The 25,453-nt window shown below is 40.0% G+C and overlaps 2 protein-coding genes and 1 long non-coding RNA gene across 4 annotated transcripts in view; all 3 read left to right on the forward strand.

Moving 5' to 3' along the window:
• LOC144089594 (MYND-type zinc finger-containing chromatin reader ZMYND8-like) overlaps nt 1-1,734 on the forward strand; it is a 30,068-nt gene extending 28,334 nt beyond the window's left edge. For both annotated transcript variants that reach the window (XM_077620638.1, XM_077620725.1), the window contains exons 21-22: nt 56-295; nt 744-1,734. In XM_077620638.1, the coding sequence (XP_077476764.1) occupies nt 56-295; nt 744-946 (443 nt within the window). In that variant the 3' untranslated portion in view covers nt 947-1,734. The remainder of the gene's footprint in view (nt 1-55; nt 296-743) is intronic.
• Nucleotides 1,735-1,855: 121 nt separating this feature from the next.
• Nucleotides 1,856-24,975, forward strand: LOC144078575 (uncharacterized). The gene is made up of 6 exons (XM_077606797.1): nt 1,856-1,994; nt 21,285-21,342; nt 21,441-22,488; nt 22,583-22,814; nt 22,997-23,281; nt 23,381-24,975. The coding sequence occupies exons 2-6, from the start codon at nt 21,300-21,302 to the stop codon at nt 23,744-23,746; spliced, it is 1,974 nt and encodes a 657-aa protein (XP_077462923.1). The 5' UTR covers nt 1,856-1,994; nt 21,285-21,299; the 3' UTR covers nt 23,747-24,975.
• Nucleotides 1,874-25,453, forward strand: part of LOC144078634 (uncharacterized) — a 46,202-nt gene continuing 22,622 nt past the window's right edge. The window contains exon 1 of the long non-coding RNA XR_013301282.1: nt 1,874-1,937. This is a non-coding gene — a long non-coding RNA (uncharacterized LOC144078634). The remainder of the gene's footprint in view (nt 1,938-25,453) is intronic.

Here is a 25,453-nt window from a genome sequence, read left to right on the forward strand (position 1 = left end):
AAGAGTTTTTCTAATCGTAAAAACCATTTCTTTGATGTGTGCAATCATCACATAGAATTGACAATGGCAGAGATGAGGCAGAGTCTGGAGCAGGAGCGAGAAAGGCTTGTAGCAGAGGTAAAAAAGCAGATGGATTTGGAAAAGCAGCAAGCTGTGGATGAGACAAAGAAAAAACAGTGGTGCGCCAACTGCAGGAAGGAAGCCATTTTTTATTGTTGTTGGAACACCAGTTACTGTGATTACCCGTGCCAGCAAGCCCACTGGCCGGAACACATGAAGTCTTGCACACAGTCAGGTAATTAGCCTGTCACACGGTTGTTATTCATCTCATCTCATTTTCTGAACTGGTTTATCTTCACTAGGGTCCGGGGGGGGGGGGGGGGGGGGTGTAACCTATCCCAGCTGACTTTGGGCCAGAGGCGGGGGGCACCCTGAATTGGTGCCCAGCCAATCCCAGGGCACAAGGAGACAAACAACCATTCACGCTCACACTCATACCTAGGGAACCCACGGAGAACATGCAAACTCCACACAGGTGGACTGACCTGGATTTGAACCCAGGTCCCCCACTGTGAGGCCGACGCGCTAACCACTCAGCCGCCGGGCCGCCCTGGTTGTTATTCATTGCCATAAAAATAAATTTACCACCATGTATTGTACGGGACCAAAAATGTGTAAAATGTGCCAATATGCGTATAATTCTACTGCTATTATGTCTTATTTGTTTGTTTGTTGTCTTCCAGCTTCAGCATCACAACAGGAACCAGAGGTAGAGCCCAACCCAGACACTTCAATCAAACCAACAGGCAATTCCACAGCTTCACAAAGTCTGACTGCCCCAACGGGATCAGCAGCTTCATCCTCTTCCTCATCCATTTCAGACAAAGGCAGCTCGCCCACATATATTGAAAACAGCAAAGACAGCACTGGGGTTACTGTTACTTAACTGTCTCTCTAGAGTGTGGGACGTATTCCAAAGCGTCTGTGGACTTTCCCGTGTCACACTTTGAGCTTCAACGCCTCCTCTGCGACGATCCACTTTTTGGTTTCCTTTCTGAAATGTTTGGAGGGAATTTTGGTGGATTTTTCAGATTCATCACATGAAAAACCATGGGATTGATTTAAACAAATGTTTAGCTTTGTCTAGCTTTTCACATTGCAAATTTGTTTGGGCTGTTACCACTTAATTTCTTGGCTGAAACAGACTAACTAACTGAAGAATATTTGTTACAATAACACGTCTCACTGCTGCACTTCGAATGGTTAATCATTAATTATCATATTGTGAGATACTGAAACAGCAAGGAATAATTTATGCGTCTTTTTCCAACGGTATCCTTTTCGTGTCAGAGGTCTTTTTTTCAAACAATATTGTACAGGCCTACATTAAATAAAACCTATGAAAAATACCAATTAAGTGTAAAAAGTTTTGTAAGAAGATACAATACATATACAATATTTATTATCTTTGTATGTTTTAATGATATCACATTTTTATTTGTGTATAATTGACCCAAAATTACTCATGAAAATCAGTACTAGGTGAAGTCCATTAAACAGTTTTTCCAGTTGATGTAAATTCCGGTAAGACTGTTTAAATGTGCGTATACCTGAATAGAATCTACGTTATGACTGGATATGATTACACGAGCATTTGAGTTTGTCTTATTCATGTTTACACATTGTAAATATACAGTAAATTGACTCGTGAAAACAATAAACATGTTCTCAGTAGTTTGTTGCTGTTTTGTTTACCCCATGTTACGCAAATTTCCATGTCATGACCTCCCACGTGACTGGTCCGAAACGGAAGTAGAAGTACCCGCAACTCTCGTTCTCGCGATAATCCCGAAATTATAAAAGGGCAAACAAAATGGAAGGTTGTCCTAACAAGATAGTACCTGTTTTAGATGGAAAATAATCCACTTTTGTCGGAGGTATGCGTTCAGATTTCCTCATGGGGTCCATGCAAAACATCTCACAGCCGTTTAAAGGTTAGATTTGTCTTAATACAATTAGCAGGAGATTTAACAGGATAGACCTGGGTCTATCCATAGCGTTAGCTAAACTAGCTGTATACTCTATGTCGTCTGCTCAACTGCATTTTTTTGGGTTGAATTTAACTAAATATGGCCCAAGGACGCTTCTCTTCCTTGATAAATTCCCCCGAATCTTCAGCGTATTGTCGTAACGGTCATGCCACGAATCTACCGGTTTGTTGATCTAATAACTTGACGGTTCGGGGAAATAAGCCGGAAAATATTAATTTCTTGTGTTGTCACTTCCAAAAGTCAAAGTAGCTTCTAGGCATGTAGCCAACTAAGAATACAGAGAGGTGCAGTACAACTACTTCAGAAATTGTAGATAGGGGGTCTCCAATATTTAAAACCTGCTAACTATAAACCTGAATAATCACACTGAAACAACAATGCAACAGAGATTACTGCAATTGCCCATTTTGACCACGCATTGTCTTTGGATAATGTCAGTAGTTTTAGTTCATGCTGATAACATTTCTTGCATTTTCAGAGTTACAAGGTCTCATTTTAATGCATTTGTTTATTTTATCAGTAGTTGAATTCTATCCGGGTAAACATTTAGTTAATATTTCAGTTTTACACAATTTCATATTTCAGTATCACCACTGTTTCTTCTGAGTGTTACTGGATGGTCAGTCAGCAATGGGTTATCAAGGCAACTGGGTAGCTCACTCCCACCCCCAAAATACTTTTTTGTTCTTCTGATGGGTCCCTTTACCTTTTTTATTTTTTTAATCTATACTGAGTAGACAGAACCATTTCAGAAACCTGTGTCCTTGGAACAGCATCCTGACTCTGATGAGTACAATTTTCACCCATTGGACTTGTCTACGGCCTGGTGCCTGAGTGGTGAGCATGCCGGCTTCACAGCTCTGGGGCCCTGGTTTCAAATCCAGGGCGGTCCACCTGTATGGAGTTTGGATGTTCTCCCCGCGTGTGTTTCCTCCAGGTACTCCAGTTTCCTCCCACATTCCAAACACATGCACGGTAGGTTGATTGGACAGTCTAAAGTGCCCCTAGTTATGGGTGTGAGTGTGGATGGTTGTCCTTCTCCTTGTGCCCTGCGATCGGCTGGCCAACGATTCAGGGTGTCCCCCGCCTCTGGCCCGGAGTCAGCTGGGATAGGCTCCAGCACTCCCCACGACCCTAATGAGGATAAAGCGGTTCAGAAAATGAATGAATATATGGACTTGTCTACTTTAGAAAAGGGTACATTTAAAAAAAACAAACATCTTTTGTCCAAAAATTTGTCGGACTGAAGAAACCTTTTAAATGTGAAACAGGACAGCCCAGTTGATTACTATGACCTGGGTGACTGTGAATCCATGCAAATAATAGAAATACATGTTTTCAATGCGCAGTGAATGTGGTTTTTCCCTAACTTCTAAAGATTCAAAATTACACTTTTTGATAAGTTTATTTTAGCTGCTGCTTAATGTTATGACTTTTTTTTAAAAGGAAATATAATATGGAAGGCTGACAAACCTTTGTATTTGCATTTCTATGATACATAACGATTGCAAGCCACCCAATGCGATATTCCTGAGCCCACTACCATGTGTAATCAACAATTTACTTTAAAAATATATGCACTGTAGACATATCACAAATGACAGGCAACATATGTTGCTGTCACTGCCAGTCACTGATGCAGGGGTGTCAAACCGGTCAAAGGGCCACAGTGGGTGCAGGTTTTCATTCCAACTCAACAAGACTCTTGTTGAGTTGGAATGAAAAGAGGATACCTTTTGCAAGTGTAATCAGTTAATTAAAGTCGGGTGCTACTTATTTTAGAAGACACCTGATTGGTTAAAATGTCGGCACTGGATCGGTTGGAACAACGACCAGGACCCGATTCGGCCCTCGGCAGAATCGGTTTGACACATGTGCCCTAATGGCACAAAGAGGTTCCAGACTGCTCTACTAGTCACGTGATCCAATGAAGAACCAGTTAAAACTGAGCCAAAACACTGTTTAACATTTTGCGTAACCCAGTTCGGCTTATGAAATTAAGGTTGACCTAATTTGAAGAGAGAATTATTTTTTTACTATTGACCACCAGTCAAGCAAATAGCAACTGATGGTTGCAATCAACCTTTTCATTGATATATATTGCTAAATTTTCTTTCTCTGAAGTTTCGTAACCATTGCCTTGATTGGTGCGTCAAGGCTGCCACAAAATGATTATTTTTCTCCTGACTAATATCTTTACAATTAGTTGATTAGTCTAACGATTAACTCTAGCGATTATTTTTGGGGATGATTATTGATTCACAAAATAATTTCTTCTTTTATTTAAATTGTATTCTATTAAAGTTAAACAAGTAATTGAATGAACACACAACTCACTGATTTTCTAAGTCGATTTCACAATGCCATTGCGGGGAGAACGACACAGCGAATGCGGCGGATACGGTCATTTATTTGAAAATGGAGAATAGATAAACAGATAAAACGCTAAACTAAATTAATTTTGACGTCTATAAATGCAATTCATGAAAAAAACGTATCTTGCATAAACTGCTTGCTCGGGGCACACCCAGCTTAGCGAGGTCAGGGCACGGCTATCTTAGCGAGGTCGGGATGCGGCCAACTTGGTGAGCTCGGGGCGATGCCTTCTACATTTTTTTCGCCAGACACGAGTAGCCTTGATTTTGAAATAAAACAAAATTCCACCTTGATTTTTTTTCCGTTGTATTTCATGTTCGAAAGTGATAACTATTGGAGTAATATCGAAAGAATCGAGATATTTTGACATTAGAAGCAATATGGTTGCCACAGCATCTTAAACGTCTAAGAAAATTGTAATTTCTGTAATTAGAAAGCATCAGGTTCTCATCAAGATAGACTTATTTGTTTTTTCTAATTTAATAATTTGATATTTTGCATTTACAAAGACCGGCATATTAACTTCCTTATGATATTGACCCTAATAATGTGCTTTTGACTCGTGATGATTTTTTTTTAAATTTTCCCTTCAAAGTAACATATTTGTACTCCCTATTAAAACCCTGAAAGTGGAGATGAAAATTGGGAATCAGGGGGGTGGCTTATGCACGTGAAATTGTAAAATTCAAAAATTTCGAGGCAACTTTCACGGTGCAGCTTAAATGCGAGTAAATACGGTAATTAGTTTTATGCACATTAAAAGAAATTGTTGTAATATTAGACTGCATACATTTTGAAAAATGTATTTAGCAACAAATTATAAATTCAAAATAACTTGGCCTTAAATTGAATTCAAAAGGAGATACAGTCTTTCCATCTGATTGTTTTAACAGAGAGGCCATGCCACAGAGTTTTCGCTTTCCTTCTGATTCAATATTGTAGCGATGGTAGGTGGATTACGGCCGTGGAGGGGTGGTTAGCATGTCCGCCTCACAGCTCTGAGGTGTAGATTTATATCACCCGTGGGATCTGAACTTCCTCTGTGGAGTTGGTATGTTCTCCCTTTGCCTGGGTTTTCTCTGGGGTATCTGGTTTCCTTCCACATCCAAAAAACATGCATGGTAGGAAATTTGAACACTCAGAATTTCCCCTAAATATGAGTGAGAAGTGTTAATGGTTGTACAGTCATATGAAAAAGTGATTTTCCTTTATAAATCATTGGTTGTTCGGATCAGCAATTTCAGATAAATATATCATAGCAGACAAACAGTGATATTTGAGAAGTGAAATGAAGTTTATAGGATTTACAGAAAGTGCAATAATTACATAAAGGTGGCCAATTGCAAGTTGTTCTCTTTGCATCTTCTCTGAAGAGTGGCAACATGGGAGCAACTGTCAAATGACCTGAAAACAAAGAATGTTCAACATCATGGGTAAAGGCAGGGGTGCTCAAACTTTGCGCGATCTACCCTTTTATTCAGGCCAATGACAAAGCTCAGTAAGGACCCAAAGTAGTGTAGGCAGATATGAATCATGCTTGAACTTGCGATGGCGCTGTTTCCCAGCTCAAGTCTCATTTAAAAGGTTATTGTATTTATTGATTGGATCAAATTACTGTCATGCGATCTACCAATAGTACCTTAGCGATCGACTAGTAGCTCATGATCGACGTATTAAGTACCCCTGGTTCAAGGGAAAGATACAAAAACCTAGCACAGAGGTTTAAGCTGTCAGTTTCCACTGTGAGAAATAGGGAGCAAATGGAAGACCATAGGCACAGTTCTAGTTAAGGCATGCCGAGAAAATTCTCAGATAAGCAAAGGTGATGAATGTTGAGCTCAGTCACACAACCCTGAGACCAGCTACAAAGACCAACAACATGACCTTGCTGCAGATGGTGTCACTGTGTATCATTCAAGTACAGTAATACTTTGACATTGGAGTGCCCTGACACGAGCAATTTGAGATACGAGTAAAATTTTGAGCAAATATTTACCTTGAGACACGAGACAAATTTTGATATACGAGCATACAGCCTACCCGGAGCTGCTTATGAGAACATTATGGGCACTGTCTTTCTCGACGCAACTCCCTCGTTTAAATGTCTGAGCACTGGGCGGACCGTTACATTTTTTTCAGGTTTTTTCCCCCCCTGTGACTGCAGAATGGTGTATGCGTGGTGGAGATTGCTCGCCAATACGAGAGGAGTATACTACTTCCCGTTGGCAAGTGGGCATGTGTTATCCTACTGTGAGGACATTTGTGCGCATCATTTTCGGAATATTTTAAAGGGAAGACAAAAGCAAACAACCCTCGAAATGTTCCTTTTAAAAACTGCAGCTCAAAGTCTGGGTGGAGGCGAGGCAAATAGATCCAATCCGGGAGAAGAAAGGTATAAACATTTAAAACAAAATTAGAATTACATTTAGTGTAAGGTTAGATTAAATTTATTTTTGAGTGTCTGTATTGTAATCCAAGGTCATTTAAATTTGTGTATGGTATGAGCGCGCTGCCGTGCAAAACATCTCTCTCTATCCCTCCCTCCGCAAAATCCCTCTAATTTTAGTACTATTAAACATCATAACCACTAGTTATTTGTTACTCTGTTAATAGATGGCGAATTAGAACAAATGTTTTTCATTCCAATATCCTGTTTTTTGGTGTTTTTTTCACAGGGTTGGAATGAATTATTTTGTTTTTAGTACATTTCTATGGGAAATGTTGTTTTGAGATACGAGTAAATCGACATGAGCTCAGTACCGGAACGCATTAAGCTCGTAGCTCAAGGTATCACTGTGTTCTGCACACTTTGCACAAGTAGGTGCTGTTGGAGAGTAATGTGGCAGAAGCCTTTTCTGCACACATGCCAGGAACAGTCGCTTGAGGTATGTCAAAGCACATTTGGACAACCCAGTTTAATATTGGAATAAGGTCCTGTGGACTGATGAAAGTAAAATGGAGTTATTTAGACAAAAGAGGTGGTATGCATGGCGGAAGAACACCGCATTCCAAGACTTCCTTTTTGAATTTGTCTACGTTCACACCCTCCGTTTCAGAACACAGAAAAGAAATGATTGTACATTTGTGATTATGAAATAAAACAAAATTCCGCTTTGATTTTTTTCTTTTTATTTCTTGTTTGAAAGTGACAACTACAGTAATCCCTCGATTATCGCGGTTAATGTAGAGCAGACATGGCCGCAATAAACCAAAAAACGCGAAGTAGGGTCACCCCTATTTAAAAAAAAAAAAAAAATGTGCCGAGTCCTAGTAGCAAGTTTCCGCCTGCAAGTTTTAGCGTGGATTTTTTATGAACTTACATAAATAAATTCACCCAGAAAAAAATCTGCGATGTAGTGAAACCGCAAAAGTTGAAGCCGCGATATTTGAGGGATTTCTTTATTGCAGCAATATGAACCATTGAAAAAAAATGGAGATATTTCGACATTAGAAGCAATTTGGCCGCCACAACATCTTAAACTTCTGGTAAGAAAATTGTAATTTATGTCATTAAAAAGCATCGGGTTCTCATCAAGATAGACTTATTTCTTTTTTTCAAATAGAACAATTTCATATTTTGCATTTAAAAAGACAGACATATTAACTTATGATATTGACCCTAATAATATGCTTTTGATTCATACAGTATGTCAGAAATACGTGTGATATTTTTTCTGAAGATTTTCCCTTTAAAAGTAACACATTTGTACTCCCTATTAAAAACATAAATATGTAGGTGAAAACTGAATCAGGGGGCAGCTTATACGTGAGAAATTGAAAAATTCAACAATTTTAAGGCAATTTTAAGGGTGCGGCTTATGCGCATGTGGCATATATGTGAGTAAATCCAACTTTTTATTTTTATTTTTTTGAGAATGGCCATGTGAGGTAAATTTACTCTGTATGGCTGAGAATAGTCTGCTTGCCAATGGTGAGGATGTCTTCAGTTGATTATTTTGCTTATTTCATATTGCACAACAATTTTTGGTTTGAAGGCAAATTTATATAAATAAAGATGCCTGTCAAAATGTCAGCATGTTTTATTCTTTACTTTGCATAGTCTAAGGAGGAAGTTTCCTTATTTATCTATATTGCACAACAAAACAACAATAATACTTTTTAAAATCATCTTATTTCATATTCTCTTTTCTTATAAAGGTAACATAATTACTTCCATATTAGAATAAGGATGAATAATTTATTTACTTATTCACAGAAGTTTGAAGTTTCAAAAACATGTGATAGTTATTATGATAATTATCGGTATCGACAGAATTTTTTTTATCGTGATAACAATTTTTGTCATATCGCTCCCAGCTCTATGTTGGCCTGTGTGGCCAGTGCATCTACTGGCAATCCTGTTAATGTTGAAGATTGCATGGATTCCAGTTTATATCACCAGATACTTGCAATGTTCAAGAATCAGTAAAAAGTTGAAGTTGCGCTGGGGCTGGATACTCCAACAAAACAACAATCCTAAACTCTGCTCAAATTTTACTAAGGCATTCATGCAGAGAAATAAGTACAACGTTCTGGAAAGGCCAGCTCAGTCCCCAGATCAGAATATTATTGAAAATCTGTGGTGTGATTTAAAGTGATCTGTACATGCTTGGAAACCATCAAACCTGACTGACCTGAAGATGTTTTATATAGAACGGTTAAAAATACCTTCAACCACAATCCAGACCCTCATTGGAACCTATGGGAGGCATTTAGAGGCTGTTATTCCTGCAGAAGTAGGATCTATTAAATATCGATGTAGTAATTTTTTTAGTGATTCTTTTCTCACATTTCACTTCTCAAATATCACTGTCTGTCTGCGAAATGACCTATTTAACTGAAATTGCTGATCTGAACAACCAGTGATTTCTAAAGGAAATCTAGAAAATGATCAGGGGTGGGCAAACTTTTTCATACGACTGTACATCTCTCTGCCCAGTTATTGGGTGCCTTCAGAGTGTCTCCTGCTGCCCATAATGGCTGGGATATGCCTCACTCAGCACCCCCTGTGAGGATAAGCACTACAGTAAATGAATGAATCTCTAGACATTCTGTCTCCTCACCACTCCATAGAACTGATGTAGTTTTTATCAAATAAAATTTCCTATACTGCCTGTGGCCACGGGAGCCTGTTATCTGTAAACGTGTGGGATTTCAACTTTAGTCCGAAACACGGTCCGGTCGGTCACTTTCGCTCAAAAAGTGAACTGCACAGTGGTCCGCAGGGAAGTGAAATGAAACACTCGAGGTCTTCAACCGGTTGTTTGTGTGCACACTAGCCCAAAAGGCCCTCAGATTATTTAGGTTTGCCTAAATATGCCCTGGACAGGGCAGGTGTCAATATGCCTTAAATTGTTTTCGAAGGATTCTTATTTCACACAAACACAAATTTAAAGTTGATTGTGCAAGGTCTTGTCACAACTGCAATAGTTAAGTAGAAAAATGGTGAGATGATGTCACACAGGTCACGGGCAACTACCCATGCATGTAGAACACTAATATGGGACACTAGGGCAGTGACGACAACATTTCAAAGGCAGGTCCTCACAGTTTAATTCCAGGTGTGTATATACAATATTTATTCAGTAAAACATTATTTTAACTGAATATCACAGTTTTTTTTTCTTGAAAAAAAAAAGTTTGAAAACAAGTGCTGAAAACATGTGCGCTGGCTACGGCTGAACGATATTGGAAAAGCTGCCACTGCGATTTTTTGCGATATATTGCGATGCTAAAAATTGAAGTGTTTTTGGCGACGTAATATTACATTGTATTGAACTAATATTAGGGGAAGTAGATTGGAAAAATAGGATATTAAAGTTTTTTAATTCATTCTTTTTATGTTTACCTGAATTAGGTACTCGGGGTCCATGGACTTTAACTGCGGAGTTTCAACATTTTAAGATTTTCAGCTGGTGGTGTCCTTTGAGATTTTTTTCAATGCCAAGAGTGTGCCTCAGCTCAAAAAGTGTTGTGAAATACTTCATTTACCAAATAGGTTATTTTTGAGTAAAAATGTTAACTTAACAGTTTTCTTTCAAATTTAAACAGTGATCTAACTTCATGTTTTTATCTCTTTAGGAGAAACAGGTAGTGGAGGGGAAGGAGATGGAGACAAGTTAGGGTGGGGAGACTTCGTGCATTTGAAGTCCAGGATCAATACATATCTATAGCAATCACTATATCAATATAGAGGCTGTCAATGCTTGTTTATGTTGCAGGGCGGCCTTAAGAATTGTTGTCCGCAAAAAGAGAGAGAGCATAAAGCCCCCATTAAAAGAGCATTAATGCCATGTCGAATGTTGACCTCTAATAATAAAAATTACCGCACGTCCTGCGATGTGAGTCTTCCGCATGCGCATATCAGATGTCTTGGTTCAAACGAGACATCATTCAGGCCTACTACAAGCAGAGAACAAGTGAGTTTCTTAATTATAAGTAGAAACTCATTTGGCTTGATATTTGGAGTTTTTTGTTGTTGTTTTTTTAGATGGGTCTAAAACACCCAACAGTTGCCGCCATGAACCGCAGTTGAGGGTCATCACTTCTTTCTGGCCCATCCCTATCACTATATAAGTCACTCAGTTTTCTGGTTTTGAAGAACCAAAATCACATAGCTTTTTAATATGCACATTTCCTAGCTCCCACAATGCACGAAATAACATGGTGGCGGTATGTAAACTGTTGAAAAATGAAACAAATTGATTTTATTAAGACCCACACAAATGACCTATTTTACGGGATCCCCCGCTCATCTATTGGAAAAGGGGATATGCTCTGTTTGTGAAAGTGAAGCGCTGCGGTAATTCAGTATAGTGATAGACATGTACAGAACTGCAAAAGGACATTTTTATCCTCCCCTTCTCAAAGTTTATTGACGCTGCAGTTTACTAATGTGGGTATAGCAAGCAACTCTTCCGACATAAATGGCTCGAATCCCCGATTCCCCTCACTGCACCGAGTGAGCATTTTGTAAACTTCAAGCAGAAGCAATAGGGCTTCACATGTAATTCATGCTGGCTAATGAGAGATAATCTCCTGCATATTTTTCTGCTGCAGTTTTGCACCTCATCAGCTCCCCTGACAGCCATGACATCACAACAATGGGCATTGTGCATTTATTAAAATATTCAGGTACATCAGCTCATTGTGTTTATTATTCAGCGTATTATACATTACACTAAAGATGTAAATTTGCTGTTTAAAATGTGATGTGTGCAGACTAATGCGTATTGATTTTAAAATGCTCAAAATACTGTACTGTATTGCTGCAGACTCCTCAAAACATTAAAACACGCTCTTCTCCTTCATAATTGTACTGTGGCACGGATGGTTCAAACATACATGACTGTGTTGATAGAGGAAACATGCATTAGCCGCACCAGGTGTGTGATTGAGAGATGGCACACGTCAACAGAATCCTAGCACTGGCAGGACAGTGCCTCGACTCATATATTTTTTATTCATTCAATTTTGTCAGGGTTGTTGTCTTTGATTTTGCCCAATCCAACATTTTATTCATTTTAGTTTGACTTCACCGGAGTTAGTTATCTGTCATATTGGTCCTTTGCACACGTGTGTTGGGGATTGTGGGATGCGTACTTTCCTGTGACCTGCCGATGATCGCTTCCATTTGCATCAACTTTTGACTCGTACCCAAAGATTTTTTACTTTGCTTACTGTAAATTTTGTTGTTGTTCACAAATAAGACCACAGAACAATTGAATTCTCAGTTTTGGATGTTTATGTTCTAACAGTGGCGGGCCGTGCATTTCACACCTAGGCCTTCAGTAGTGCTGTGTGTGAATCAATCAAACCCTCAATAAGTATTTTATGGCTATAAAACCTTTAATGCAGCTACAGCTGCGACACATATAAGAAAGAATCAATAATAACCAAAAAAAAAAGAAATCTTATTTAGGAAAATAGACATATTTTACTCACCAAAAATTCTTTTTATTTATACACAAAATCCATCCTTTCTTTCCTCAAGAAGATTTCAATTACTCTGTCGTACAGATTACACGTGCGTTTCAGGTCCATCAAGAAGTTCTTTTCTATCGCCATCAAAGCTAATGCTGACAGTCGAGTCTGTCCTGTTGTATTTCTGGCATAAGTTTTGATTCTGTTTCAGGCTGAAAATGTCCGTTCGACAGAAGCAGTAGACATGGGGATGGTCACTGTCAAACCCACTAATGTGTACAGCTGCCCCATGCTCACTCAGATTTTTCTGCTGAAGGAAGTCAATGAGATTAGTGGGAGATTTCCCTGTAAAATCATCCATGGCATACATTACAATCAGTGCATGTGGGAAAGTTTTCTGGTATTCCCGAAACTTCTGCGGGTCGAGGAGGGAGAGAAACATCAGTCTTTTTTGTTCTTGAAATCTGGTCCGCGTATGGCAAATCATATTGTCCAGAATCCTGTCGTAGAGTTGGTGGTAGTGCGCGTGAGAACCTTGCGCTTGACCTCTTCGTGTGCTTGGAGCACCCGCACTGCGCTCAGTCGCCTCGTAGATTTCCTCATACCGGCTCCTCTCGCCCTCAACTGTGTCACAAAACTCCTTTACTCTTGCAGGACAAAACTACATCCAGTTTGTTGGTCTGTAGTATTGAAAAAAAGCACGTCTGAATGCTAAAAAAAACAAATTTCAAAATCATCCAGATGTGCTTTAAATCCATCAGCACACCGCACAGACTCATTCACCATTACAGAGACAAACAGTGCTTTTATTTCCCTTCTGATCTCGTCCTCCATCACTTCAGCAATAGCAGTGATCAGGTTGTTTTGTATTTTGCCTGACGTGCCACTGTACACTTTATTAGTGGTAATGTAAATCCGTGTTTCTCTCAGCAATGAGATAAAGAAGTTCCGCATAATTTCCTTCGTTTGGGGATGCAGCGCTTTCATTGTATCCCCGAAAATGAAAGTTTACAGTCTATCAAACTTTTAAATATTTTCCTATTTTTCTTTACCTTTTCGTTGTGGCGCTCCGTTTCCCTGCGCACTTGCTCGCTGAACTGTAACTCCACTCCCAAAAGTTTTGGAGAGCACCTTTGCTTGTAAGTGTCCAGCAGTGCTTTGGTGTCTCGTTGCTGGTTTGGTTAAACAAGTCCAATTTGCTAATCCAGTGTTGCTCCAAAAAACATGTCGATCGGTGGCAAATAAAAAGCACTCCCAGGAATATAATTTGCAGTGTTCCTCGGAGCCCGTGAGCCAGGAGTAGCGCTCGTAGTTGGCGAACTGAAAGTGGCGGACAAACCCTTTTCCCGGTTGTAACAGGCTTGCTAGCTTCGGAGTTGACCACCCTTTCTTAATCATGTCCATTTTTTTCTGGAAAAGTCAGTCTGGAAAATGACGCTTGTTTAATGCAGCAGAGCCTGCAGAACTGCTTGTGAAGGCCTTGAGGCAGATTTCTGACCCTGGCAACAAATAATGGCTGAAATGTGATTGGTTAAATGCTTCAATATGAAAACACACATCTGGAAGCAGAGCAACCAGGGGAAAAGCAATGAAAGGAAGCTGACAGACAATTTGGAATTATTTAATAAGTATTAATGGGCAAAATATAATTGACGTCAATCTGTGATTCAGATATTTCTTAGGTCAGCAGAGAAGGCACTGAAGGCCCTGACGGCACACCACTGCATTCTAAACTACTTTACATAAATTTGACTTGGTCGGCCACTTTTGTAGAGTAAAATTTGAATGAACTCTAGCATACTTTGTGACATAGTAGTGATGTCCCAATCCGATCTTCAGTAATGGTATCAGCACCCGATACAGCTACAGAAAGGCTGGGCAAGTCCTCGAGAGCCCCTATCAAGTCTGTTTCCCATGTCTCCCTCGACCAACACACCTGAATCAAATAATGGGGATAGATATGAAGCTTCTGGACAGCTAGCTGATGAGTTACTCATTTGATTCAGGTGTGGTAGAGGAGGGAGATATGGAAAACAGGGCTAGGGATAGGGGCTCTCGAGGACCGGACTTGGCCACCCCTCTACTTAGGAAATGAATTGGTTCCAGAACTTTTTTTGTAACTTGAAAATTTCGTAAGTAGAGCAGTACTTTATATGTAAATTATCACATTCATTCCACGGTCCTCACACAACTACCAACTAAACCCTTTAAAATTGGTCAACATGTTCCAATTTTATAAGAGAGATGTGAGAAACACACAAAAATGAGAGAAAATGATCCTAAAATGATTTATTAATGTCACAAAATGAATAACCTGTGTATATATACAAAATCTACGTGTTGAAATGCATAAGAACAAGAGAAAGCTACCAGGATGCAACATAGTGAGAGCACACAAACATGAACACACATTTAGTAAACAAAGCATTAAGAATTCAAACAACAACATTAATCAACAACAAACATTAACGTTTTATGATTTCTTTGAAATGGAATTTTACATCCATTTTACTCAACTGGTTCTTACCTGCTTCTGTAGTGCTGGTTGACAAAGATTTTGGCAAAAAAAATACACAAAGATGATTGACTTTGACGACTTTTAATAATGTATCTAAAATGTACAAGACAAATGTCGTCAAAGTGGGCACAACTCGTGAAGACTTTTTCAAGATGTTTTTCCCCACAAAGTCGAAAAGTTTGTTTCTCCCCCGTTTTTTTCTGATTTGTGCTGTTGCGATGGTGGCTGCTTCCTCCTCGGCTGCCTTCTCGTTGAATTTCTCGTGTATTGCTGAGCGTTGCATTTTGAATTGAATTAAATGCTTTTATTGTCATTATACAACTCATGTTCAATAACCTGACTGCAATCCACTGATTCCCCTTGTTTGGAAACTAGATTGGTGAAAATTGTGGAATAGTTTGCCCATCCCTGCTTTAGAAACTAATGATTGTAACTGATGTCGTTTAATGTTTGTAAGTGCAACATTTCTTCACTTTAATACAAACATCATTTACTGGTTAGATTATTTTTGCATTAGTTTTACTGGTCTAAAAATACAGTAATACTTTGAGATACGAGCCTAATGCGTTCCAGGATCGAGCTCTATGTCAATTTACTTGTATGTCAAATTATTTTTTCCCATATAAATGAAATAAATATTTTTTTTATTAATAACATTTTTACATTTCATTATTTTTTATTAATCCATTCTCACCCTTTGAAAAAAACCAAGAACAGGATATTACAATGGGAAAACATCTTTTTCTCAGCTCATCTCATTTTCTGAACCGCTTTATCCTCATTAGGTTTGCGGGGGGTGCTGTAGCCTATCCCATCTGACTCCGGGCCAGAGGCAGGGGACACCCTGTATTGGTGACCAGCCGATCCAGGGCACAAGGAGACGGACAACCATGCACATTCACACCCATACCTAGGGGCAATTTAGAGTGTCCAGTCATACTACCATGCATGTTTTTGGAATGTGAGAGGAAACCGGAGTACCCGGAGTAAACCGGACTACCCGGGGAAAACCCACGCAGGCCTGGGGAGAACACGCAAACTCCAGACAGGTAGATGTGACCTGGATTTGAACCCAGGACCCCAGAGCTAACCTATTGCGCCACCGGGCTGACTTCTGATTAATATTCACACACTTAAAAATACCGTATTTTCACGACTATATGGCGCACCGCATTTAAAGGTGCAGCCAGGCATGGCAAAACATACACCAGCTTAAACATACGGACACACGCTATAAACACGTTTTTAAAAAGGCAACATGAGCAAAACTGGGTTCGGTTCTACTTTATTTAGCCATTTTACAATGTCCTCACGTTTTTTGATCAATCATCACCCACAAATCCATCAAAGTCCTCATTTTCTGTGTCCGAATCTAACAACTGTCCAAATGATTCATCTAAAACGCTGGGTTCCCTCTCTTTGTTGTCAGAGTCACTGCCATGTGGCTTCACAGAAATGATAACGGCTTTGGCAAAAGCTCGAACAACAGTGCAAGCAGACACGTTCGTCCAAGCGGCCACAATCCATTCACAAATAGTGGTGTAACTAGCCCGGCGCTGCCTGCCACCCTTCGTAAAGCTGTGTTGATGCCGATGTCCAGCGTTTTTCAAGCATCTGTTGTTAGTGCCTTTTAACAACAGTGCAAGCAGACACGTTTGTCCAAGCGGCCACAATTCATTCGCAAATAGTGGCGTAACTAGCCCGGCGCTGCCTGCCACCCTTCGTATAGCTGTGTTGATGCCGATGTCCAGCGGTTTTCAAGCATCTATTGTTAGTGCCTTTAACAACAGTGCAAGCAGACACTTTCGTCCAAGCGGCCACAATCCATTCGCAAATAGTGGCGTACCTAGCCCGGCGCTTCAGTTAAGCCTGCGGGAATGACGGCAAGCTCAGAGTTCATTTTCATGACTTGGTTTTTCACCGCTGCTTCGGGGGCCTTAGAAACCAAACCGAAATTGTTTTGCAATAAACACATGCCCACATTATATACGGGTACCTCCGATACGGGGCGTGCCTTTAGCGTCTGACACCACCCACGTCCGCCTTCTCTCCATATAAGAAGCGTGTCGGCAAGAAGTGTTCTCAGTCAGGCTTTAGAGCTTACACACGGCGCTCCGCATTATAAGGCGCCCTGTCTATTTTGGAGAAAATTTAAGACTTAAGTGCGCCTTATAGTCGTGAAAATACGGTAAGTTTTAATCTTACGTTACACTAAATTTAAACCTTGTGCGGTAGGCAAATATGTTAATGTATTGCACCGCGGCTTTCGAGCTGGAACTTCGTGGCTTCTCTTTGCCTAAAAAATGAATGTTGATTTTTATTGTTTTTTTTTTAAATTATCGAACCAGCCATGACACGCTTTGAAGGGTTTCGCTGGTGTTTACTTCTGCTTTGGCTTTTCTCCGTGTTGATAAAGTCTCTGTCTCGACTGCCAAGTCTTGGTCCCATCTTAATGTTGGTTTGTCCCTAACTTGGTGTTCTTGAGGAAAGTACTATTTACATCACCAGCAAAGCACAGTGCATGCATCACCCCCATTGACACATAATTAGCACTGTAGTCAGGCAACATATAAATCCAATGGGAACTATAACTGCAAGTAGTACTAAATGGGCCCAAGATCACTAGGGACACACAAAAAGTACTTCTTGTCCATGGCAAAGACTGGGTTGCCATGGCAACAGACACCATTTTGTGGACATGTGCTTCCAAAGTATAGTGTGATAATGGTCTCATGACCACAGTGATTTAAAATCAGGGGAGAAACCCCCATCTGCAACGACCTGAACATGCCCAAGTCAAAATTACATTTTGTTGTCACAAGTTGGCACTGTGGAGTTTTAGCCAATAACCCTACACGCATGCTCAGGGCAACTCTCAATGAGCGCAGGAAGTTTGGCGCAGATATGTTTAATTACAGCCGAGTTACAGCTGTTCAAAATGTGAATGAAAAAATGAAGGGGCTGCCACTGAGTTGTTGAGCCACATACCTACAAAACCAAGACACATCTGACACTTCTCAGTCATATGAAAGATCTAAATGGTTGAACATCAGCCTTAGTAGAGTTTGGGACGTTGGAAAATGCTGGTTGATTTAGATTCCCAGTGGAGACCATGCCCAATCATGGAACTACACTGTTTTGGTTACTTATGATCTCCCAGATCTGAGCCAGACCCACCAATTTTGAGGTGGATTGGGAAAAAGTCCCTAGAATGAGTTCCTTCAAATATGAAGCCTGGAAATGGCCAAAAAACAACGAATATTTCTGAGTTTCATCTGAGATGACCAACTTACTCTAGGGTTTGGGATATGGCCGCAAGAGACTTTTTAATACAGTCTGGGACAAAGTATCGAGTCTCCAAACTTTGTAGCATTCTGTTGAAAAAATAGTATAGGAGAGGTCATCTTTGGTTAAGAGGTGGCGCTGTTGAGCTAGATTTGGTACGATTTCTTTAAACACACAAAATGTTTGTTGGACGAACAGGAAGATGTGGCCGAAAATGCTTCCGAAGAGTCAGATCAAAGTACTTCCTTTTTTTGTATAAAATGGGTTGCCGTGGCAAGATGCCATAGCCCGTGGACTTGGGCTTCGAAATATAGTAGGACAAAGGTCTTTTGAACATATTTACTGAAACAGATGGAAAAAAACTCAACTTGCTAGGAACCGGCCAGAAAACAAATAAAAAGGGACTTTTTTATCGCCAATAGGTGGGCTGTAGAATTTTAGCTAATTACCCACACATGACTATTCAGGGTGGGACAATGATCAAATACAATAATTTTGATGCACATTGTAAAGTGAAATCCAGCAAACTTAAGGTTGGTGGTAAAGAAAAAAAATCATTTTCAATGGTTTTTATTTTATTTTTTAAACAGCCATCTAGACTAATGTCTCATGGTTCCTCATATGAAGATTTGAGGCCAATAAGTCATTTGGCCTTGGAGGAGGAGCTGGTCCTTTAAAACAAAATAGTTTTGGCTACCACAAGAAGGCCCAATCATAAAAAAAATCAACGCAGTCGTGTTGTGGCCGGGACACTCGAATCTGAAAGATGTCACAACAATCAAATGTTGGCCCTGGAAGTTATTTTGGCATGTTGCCAAAACCATCAGTTCAGGGGTCGAGTGTTCGACCCCAGGTGGGTCCTCACTGCGTGGAGTTTGCATGTTCTCCTCGGGCTTGCATTGGCTATCATCTCTGGGTACTCTGGTATCTTTCCACATCCCAACATGGATGTTGGCTGGGGTAAGACTATAAATTGCCCCTAGGTGTGAATATGAGTGTGAATGGTTGTTCGTCTCCTTCTGCCCTGCAATTGGGTGTCCACCAATTTAGGGTGTCCCCTGCCTGGTGCCCAAAAGCAGCTGGGATAGGCTCTAGCACCCACCACAACCCTTGTGAAGATAAGCGACTCAGAAAATGAATGAATGAATATTAACTACAATACTTTTGTTATTTTTATGTGTGACCCACACTGCCTCTAAAAAGGTGAAAAGGGCACAGATTGAGCAAGACATTCCAAATACAAGGTGCATAACGGGGAGAGCATAATTGGATGTTAATCGCCATAATAATTAGGCGACACAATGTTCAATATTGAAATCTGTTCCCAGTGTTTTCGGTTAAGGATTTGACTAAAATAATTATTTTAGTCAAATACTGTTCATAAACACAACAGACAATTTCCTTATATGAAGTTTTATTGAAATATAATACTGTCTGTAAACACCATGTGATCATAGATTTATGGGCATTCCCTAATTAGGATAAAAAGTTAATAGAAGTTTGCCATTGTTTTTAAATAAGACAATAGTGTCCAAATCACTTTGATAGTTGCAAATCTAGTTTGCTAATCAAACTGTGAAATTCAGCGTCTTGCATTTCCTGTTTCTGTGGGTGATATGGAATATTTCAAGAGATACACCTGGCATGAATGAACCACATATGAAAGAGGGTTGGTAAAGTATATTTAGTATGTTTATCACACATTTCGTAGATCTCTAATGGAGAACATACGGTTTTAAAAAATGACAACTTATAGAGCGGAGCAATTTTGTGACGTCAGTTATGCCTACGTTAATTATTATATCAAATAGTTACATTTTAGTATCATCTACCTGTGTGACTTTCTGTCAATCCTCTTTTGGATCACGCAAACCCTCTCTGGCAAACTTCAGATGGGCTCAGACGTGTACTGGCTTAAGCAGAGGGAAACATCTGGCTGGCATGGCAACACCTGAGTCCCGAATGGCATAGTGTGTTAGTGAAAGTAGCCTTTGTTGCCTTGGCCCCAGCTCGCTGAAGGTTATTTACTAAGTCCCCCGTGTGATTCTAGGGAGATTATCATTGCCCCCAAAGTTGATTTCTTCACACCAAATTGCTTACTTATTGCAGATTCCATTTTCCCAATTTGGTGTTAGGTCTATTACTCTTTTTCTGGTGTCCTTTGGCCATGGTGGAATTTAGTGTGTGACTTGGAGTGTTTTGAGTTCTGAACAGGTGTCCTTTACCCTGCTAATAATTTTAAGAACATTAATACAGGTAACAAGTAGAGGACAGAGGAGGTTCTTACAGAAGATGTTGCTGGTGTCTGATATCCTGAACTCTGTCTTGTTTTTTTATTGACCAAATACTTATTTTCCACCATAACTTGCAAATAAATTCTCAAAAACCTTGAAGTATTTTTTTTCCTTTCTCATTCTGTCTCTATATTTTGTAGTGGAGACCTATAATTAGAATTACTGGCCTCTCATCTTTTTATGAAGGAGGATTAAAACAGTTGGTGGCTTACCAAAAGCATATTTGCCCCACAGTGTGTATGTGTGTATAGCTATATCTATGCATAAGTACGTGTATATTATATATGTTCAGAATTTGTGTGTAAATCAGGGGTCACAAACTCCAGTGTTTAAAGGCACTTATCCAGTCTGTTTTCCATATCTTCCTCCTTAAACGCACCTCAGTCAAATAATCAGATTCATTATCAGAATTCTGGACAACTTGGTGATGAGTTGATTCAGGTGTGGTAAAGGAGGAAGATATGGAAAACATACTGGATAGAGGCCCTCAATGACTGGAGTTTTTGACCCCTGGGGTAAACTCTACACCATGGGTGGCCATGCCCGGTCCTCGAGAGCCCCTATCCAGTCTGTTTTCCTTGTCTCCCTCCACCAACACACCTGAATCAAATAATTGGGATCGGTATGAAGCTTCTGGACAGCTTGCTGATGAGTTGATCATTTAATTCAGGTGTGGCAGAGGAGAGAGATGTGAAAAACAGACTGGATAGGGGCTCTCGAGGACCAGACTTGGCCAACTCTGCTCTACAGTTTTCAACAACTGTCACACCTCTAGTGTGAGTTGCATGGGTTCATTATTTTGCTTGTGTGCTGATAAATATATTTTATTTTGGACAGCATTGAATCTTTCCAATGGATGTTAGTGTGGAAGAAATGGATACTATTGCAGGCTCAGGTAAACACATTTTACACTGTATTCCGTGGACAGACCGTCCTGAAATTGTGATAAGGTCAATAATCACTGTTTGTGGGTGTTTTTATTTTTTTCTGTAGAGGAGCAGAAGGGCCAGGCAGAGATTTTGGATGATAAACCGGGATTGTCTCAGATTAGAAAATCCTGGGGTTTCAGGCGATCAACTATAGCTCAACGTGAGTTTCTGGAAGAAGTTGGAGACTTAAACCTCAGCCCCCCACCTCTTCGGAGAGTTAGGGGCCGTCGTCATACACGCACAACGTTAGGCTTGAAAGACGACCATGCTGCCCAATCTCAAGAAACTTGTCCTGCTATAACAGCTCTTGAGTGGTCTGCCCCATCCTCTCCCATTGCTGAAGTGACAAAGCCATCTTTAGCCTCTGCAGGAGGGTGTCTTGACCTAAACATGTGGCAGGATGTTGGTTCTGCTTTTCACACAGCTTTCACCCTTCTTGGTGGGGATGAGGATTTGTCAACGGAAGTGTCTCAAATTCTGGCAGTCCCTGATAATTTGGGACTTGGCAATGCCACAGAGATCCCTCCTCAACAAATTCCAGTTGACACAAATGTGTCTGAACCCATGGAAACTGCTTACGACTTTTGTGTTACTTCCGATAAAGTGGCAAAGATGGACATAGAGGATGTACTTATAATTTCAAGTCCAGAAGAGGATTGTGATGAGATATCTTTGATGCAAATCAAGGAGCACTTACATTCTAAAGCCAAGGGCGGAGGCAGAGGGGGGAAAAGCAAGGCAAAAGTGAGAGGAAGAGGTAGAGGAAGGGGTAAAGGAAAAGGAAGGGGCAGGGCCAGGACTAAGGGTGTAGAAGTTGAGACCATCATGACAGATTATGATAGTGATGTGATACTTATTAATACAATAGATACAGACACTGATCTTACGCTGAGTTCTGTTAAACAGACGACCTCAGACTTTATTCTTGCAGACTCAGATGTAGATCAGAATATTGACCTAATGCTAGGCCATTATGATGATACAGATGTGGACGAGAGAAAGCAAGGCAACAGTGCCATTAAATGCAATCAGGACTATTCAGATTCGTCACAATCCAAGGCTCATGACTCCAATGCTCTGTGCAGCTTTTGTCAGCAAAAATACAACAAAAGGTAACTTTAGATTAAACTATCTACTGGGCAGAGTTTTTGTTTATTCTCCAAATTTTAGTCTTTTAAGAGCTCTTCATTTGGTGTCCCTCTCTAGGTTTATGGTCTCCTGCCACACTTGCCATGAATATTTCCATGGCGATTGTGTTGGTGTTAGTGAGGCAGATGGCTGTAAAGAGTTCACCTGCTCGCCTTGCACCGCAAAGCAAATAAACCATCACCAGTCTGAGTGTAACCCTCAGACAGAACCAGAAATTTCTCCTGTGTGCTTGTCACTCAGTCTTTCTGCTCAACAACCAGAGGATAAACAGGAGCCGGTGTCCCAAAAGGTTAGGATTTAATTTGGATTGTGGTTTGCCCGCTTCCCTAATCACATTTTTTTTTCAGTCATTGTACACTCAATAGCAATATCCTAATTTTTCAAAGCCCTTGTAACTTAGCTTGGTCGTTTTTGTGTTTTTTTTAAATTGATGGATTGAGGTCTGGTTTTAAGATGCAAATCTGATTTCAGAAGACTGTTGAAGGCGAGTTGAAGGCAAATGACATAGAGAAGGTTCTGACAGTGGAGACAAAGTCTAAACCTGAAATTGCAGTGGATATGGAGACAAATTGTTCCCGTCCTTTGTGTATTGGACCAGGATGCTCCAACCCAGCATTACAGGACTCTGTTTATTGTGGCACTGATTGCATTGTTCAGCATGCTGCTCTCACTATGAAGTCCCTCTCTGACCCAAAGGTACAAAATGCTAGAGGTCAGGTTGAGAGAAAGGCAACATCTATAACACCTGCTGCAAAGGTAATAAAGTTATTTTAGATATAATACTCCAGAAATGTGGTTTCTAAACTTGTGCCAATTAATATAAAAGTTTGATGAGTCAAAATATCTTCCTCTCAGGGTCAAAGCTCTAGTAGGGGGTCTGCGAAGTTAGCAGCAAAAGCTGCAGAATCTCTTAAAGAAGAGGAACTGATGGAAACTGACGCAAAACAGACAGCGGCTACAGCTACCCTAGACCGCGACCCTACTGTCACAGAAGTTCAGGCCACCCCGCAACCATCTAAGTTTTACACAACGTGTATGTACATTTCACTATTCATCCTCTTCCAAATCATGCCCCTTATGGCTTTAGGTTTCCTTCCTTTTTACAAAAGTAACACAATCATGCAGGCATCAATATATTGTAATTCGTTGGCGTCACAAATATATAATGGGTGTTCAGTAAAAGGTAAGTATATTAAAGTTATTTTGTCCATAGTAATGTAGTGAAACACAATTTTATTTTTTTAGGGCTATGCTTGCATTTCAGAGAAACTTAATTAAAACCAGTCTTGTGTAACTAGAAAAGGGAAAAAGTCACAACAGTCATGCCAATAGCAGTAATCGATTGTCTCGTCAAATGTTTCACTCAACCCAGCGGATTTTCACATTTAAGAAAAATGCACTCGAAACCTTTAAATTAAAGTAATTTTGTAAGAATCTCACGAAGATGACATCTACACTTACATCTGTTGGTCATGTTTGATACATCTGAACATGAATTGTGTTTTTTTTTCTTTCCACGGTCAGCCCAGACAATAGAGAAAGGAACTTCGTTTTTAGACTCAGCAAAGTTACACTTTTTGCTCCAAGATCTAATTTTCAAGGAGCTACTTTGCACTGGGTTCGGAGGGAGGCCATTTGAGACGTGCCATATTACCAACACAGGGTGCCGAATTGAGGCAAGGGTCTTAATATGTCCAACATCAAAGATCCCATAATAAGCAGGTGTGACAGGTCATTTATGTTAGGCGACGCTGTCGGCACCACACTTAAGATCCTGGTGAGAGCCTGAGGATGGTTAAAAGAGTCAGATATGTGTATTCAAAGAATGTGTGAGTATTATGCACATTACATACAAACGAGACATTGTTCAGGCCCGGAGGAAAACCAACAGATTGGATCTTACTCTGAGGCAATCTACCAGTAGCATCTTGGTGATCAATGTAACGTGTACCCCTGATCTACAGTATCGGCAAACTCAAAGCCCCTGTTCAGAAACACAAATGGACCCTTTCACACAGATTTTCAAACCTGAATGATATTTTCTTTGTCAAAATCAAACAAGATAAAAAAAAATACAATTTCACAGGCGCATTTTAGACTCATTACATTTTATCCCACTCAAATAACCACAAAACAGGCTTACTTTTGCATTGACAATCTTATTATAAAAGAACACCTGAGCTGTCATACTTTTTTGGCTATTTTGAGGATTTTCTGCCAACATTTTAACCCGATAGCTTCACTGTGGTACTAACAAGGTAAATGTGTTTACCATTACTTGTTCGCATATGTTTGTTTTATTGTAGTCATACTGCACAGTTGTTGGATAGATTTCCCATTTATATGTACATGTAGATGAGGTCAGATTACAATAATCAGAATTCAATCATTCACACTGGAAAAAACAGTTACATGGCACATATGGACAAATAAATTGGATTTGACCTATAGTGTGAATGTAGCCTACATCATTAGCTACCTTTCCTTTTATTTCAATTGATAAGTAATTGAGTTCTAAAAGCAATAGTTTAGAGATGAGAACATGAATGTGCATAAACACTAGAAAGGTTGGCAACATTTTGTCAATCAGTAGATCCAGAAACTGATTCAGTTGTAAGAAGGGGTAAACGTGACTACTACGCTGCTTTGCATTGGCAGTTCAGCTCACGTATGCCCATGTACACAAACAAATGGGTTCACGAAGAAACATTTCAGTGCTTTCAGTTGCAGTCAGGGTGTCCATGTGGAACCTTCAGTTATGCTATTGCTTCCACAGCAATGAACAGAACATTGATCATTTACTGCAACACACAACAGATACATGTATTTTTGTTGGGAAGAACCTACAGTATGACTCCTAAGAAAGCAAAAATTGCAAGTGTAATTTGAGAAAATTACAGAAGTCTTGTGCATCCACGGTGACTGTCG

The sequence above is a fragment of the Stigmatopora argus genome, chromosome 1 (genome assembly GCF_051989625.1).
Source record: "Stigmatopora argus isolate UIUO_Sarg chromosome 1, RoL_Sarg_1.0, whole genome shotgun sequence".
NCBI lineage: Eukaryota > Metazoa > Chordata > Actinopteri > Syngnathiformes > Syngnathidae > Stigmatopora > Stigmatopora argus.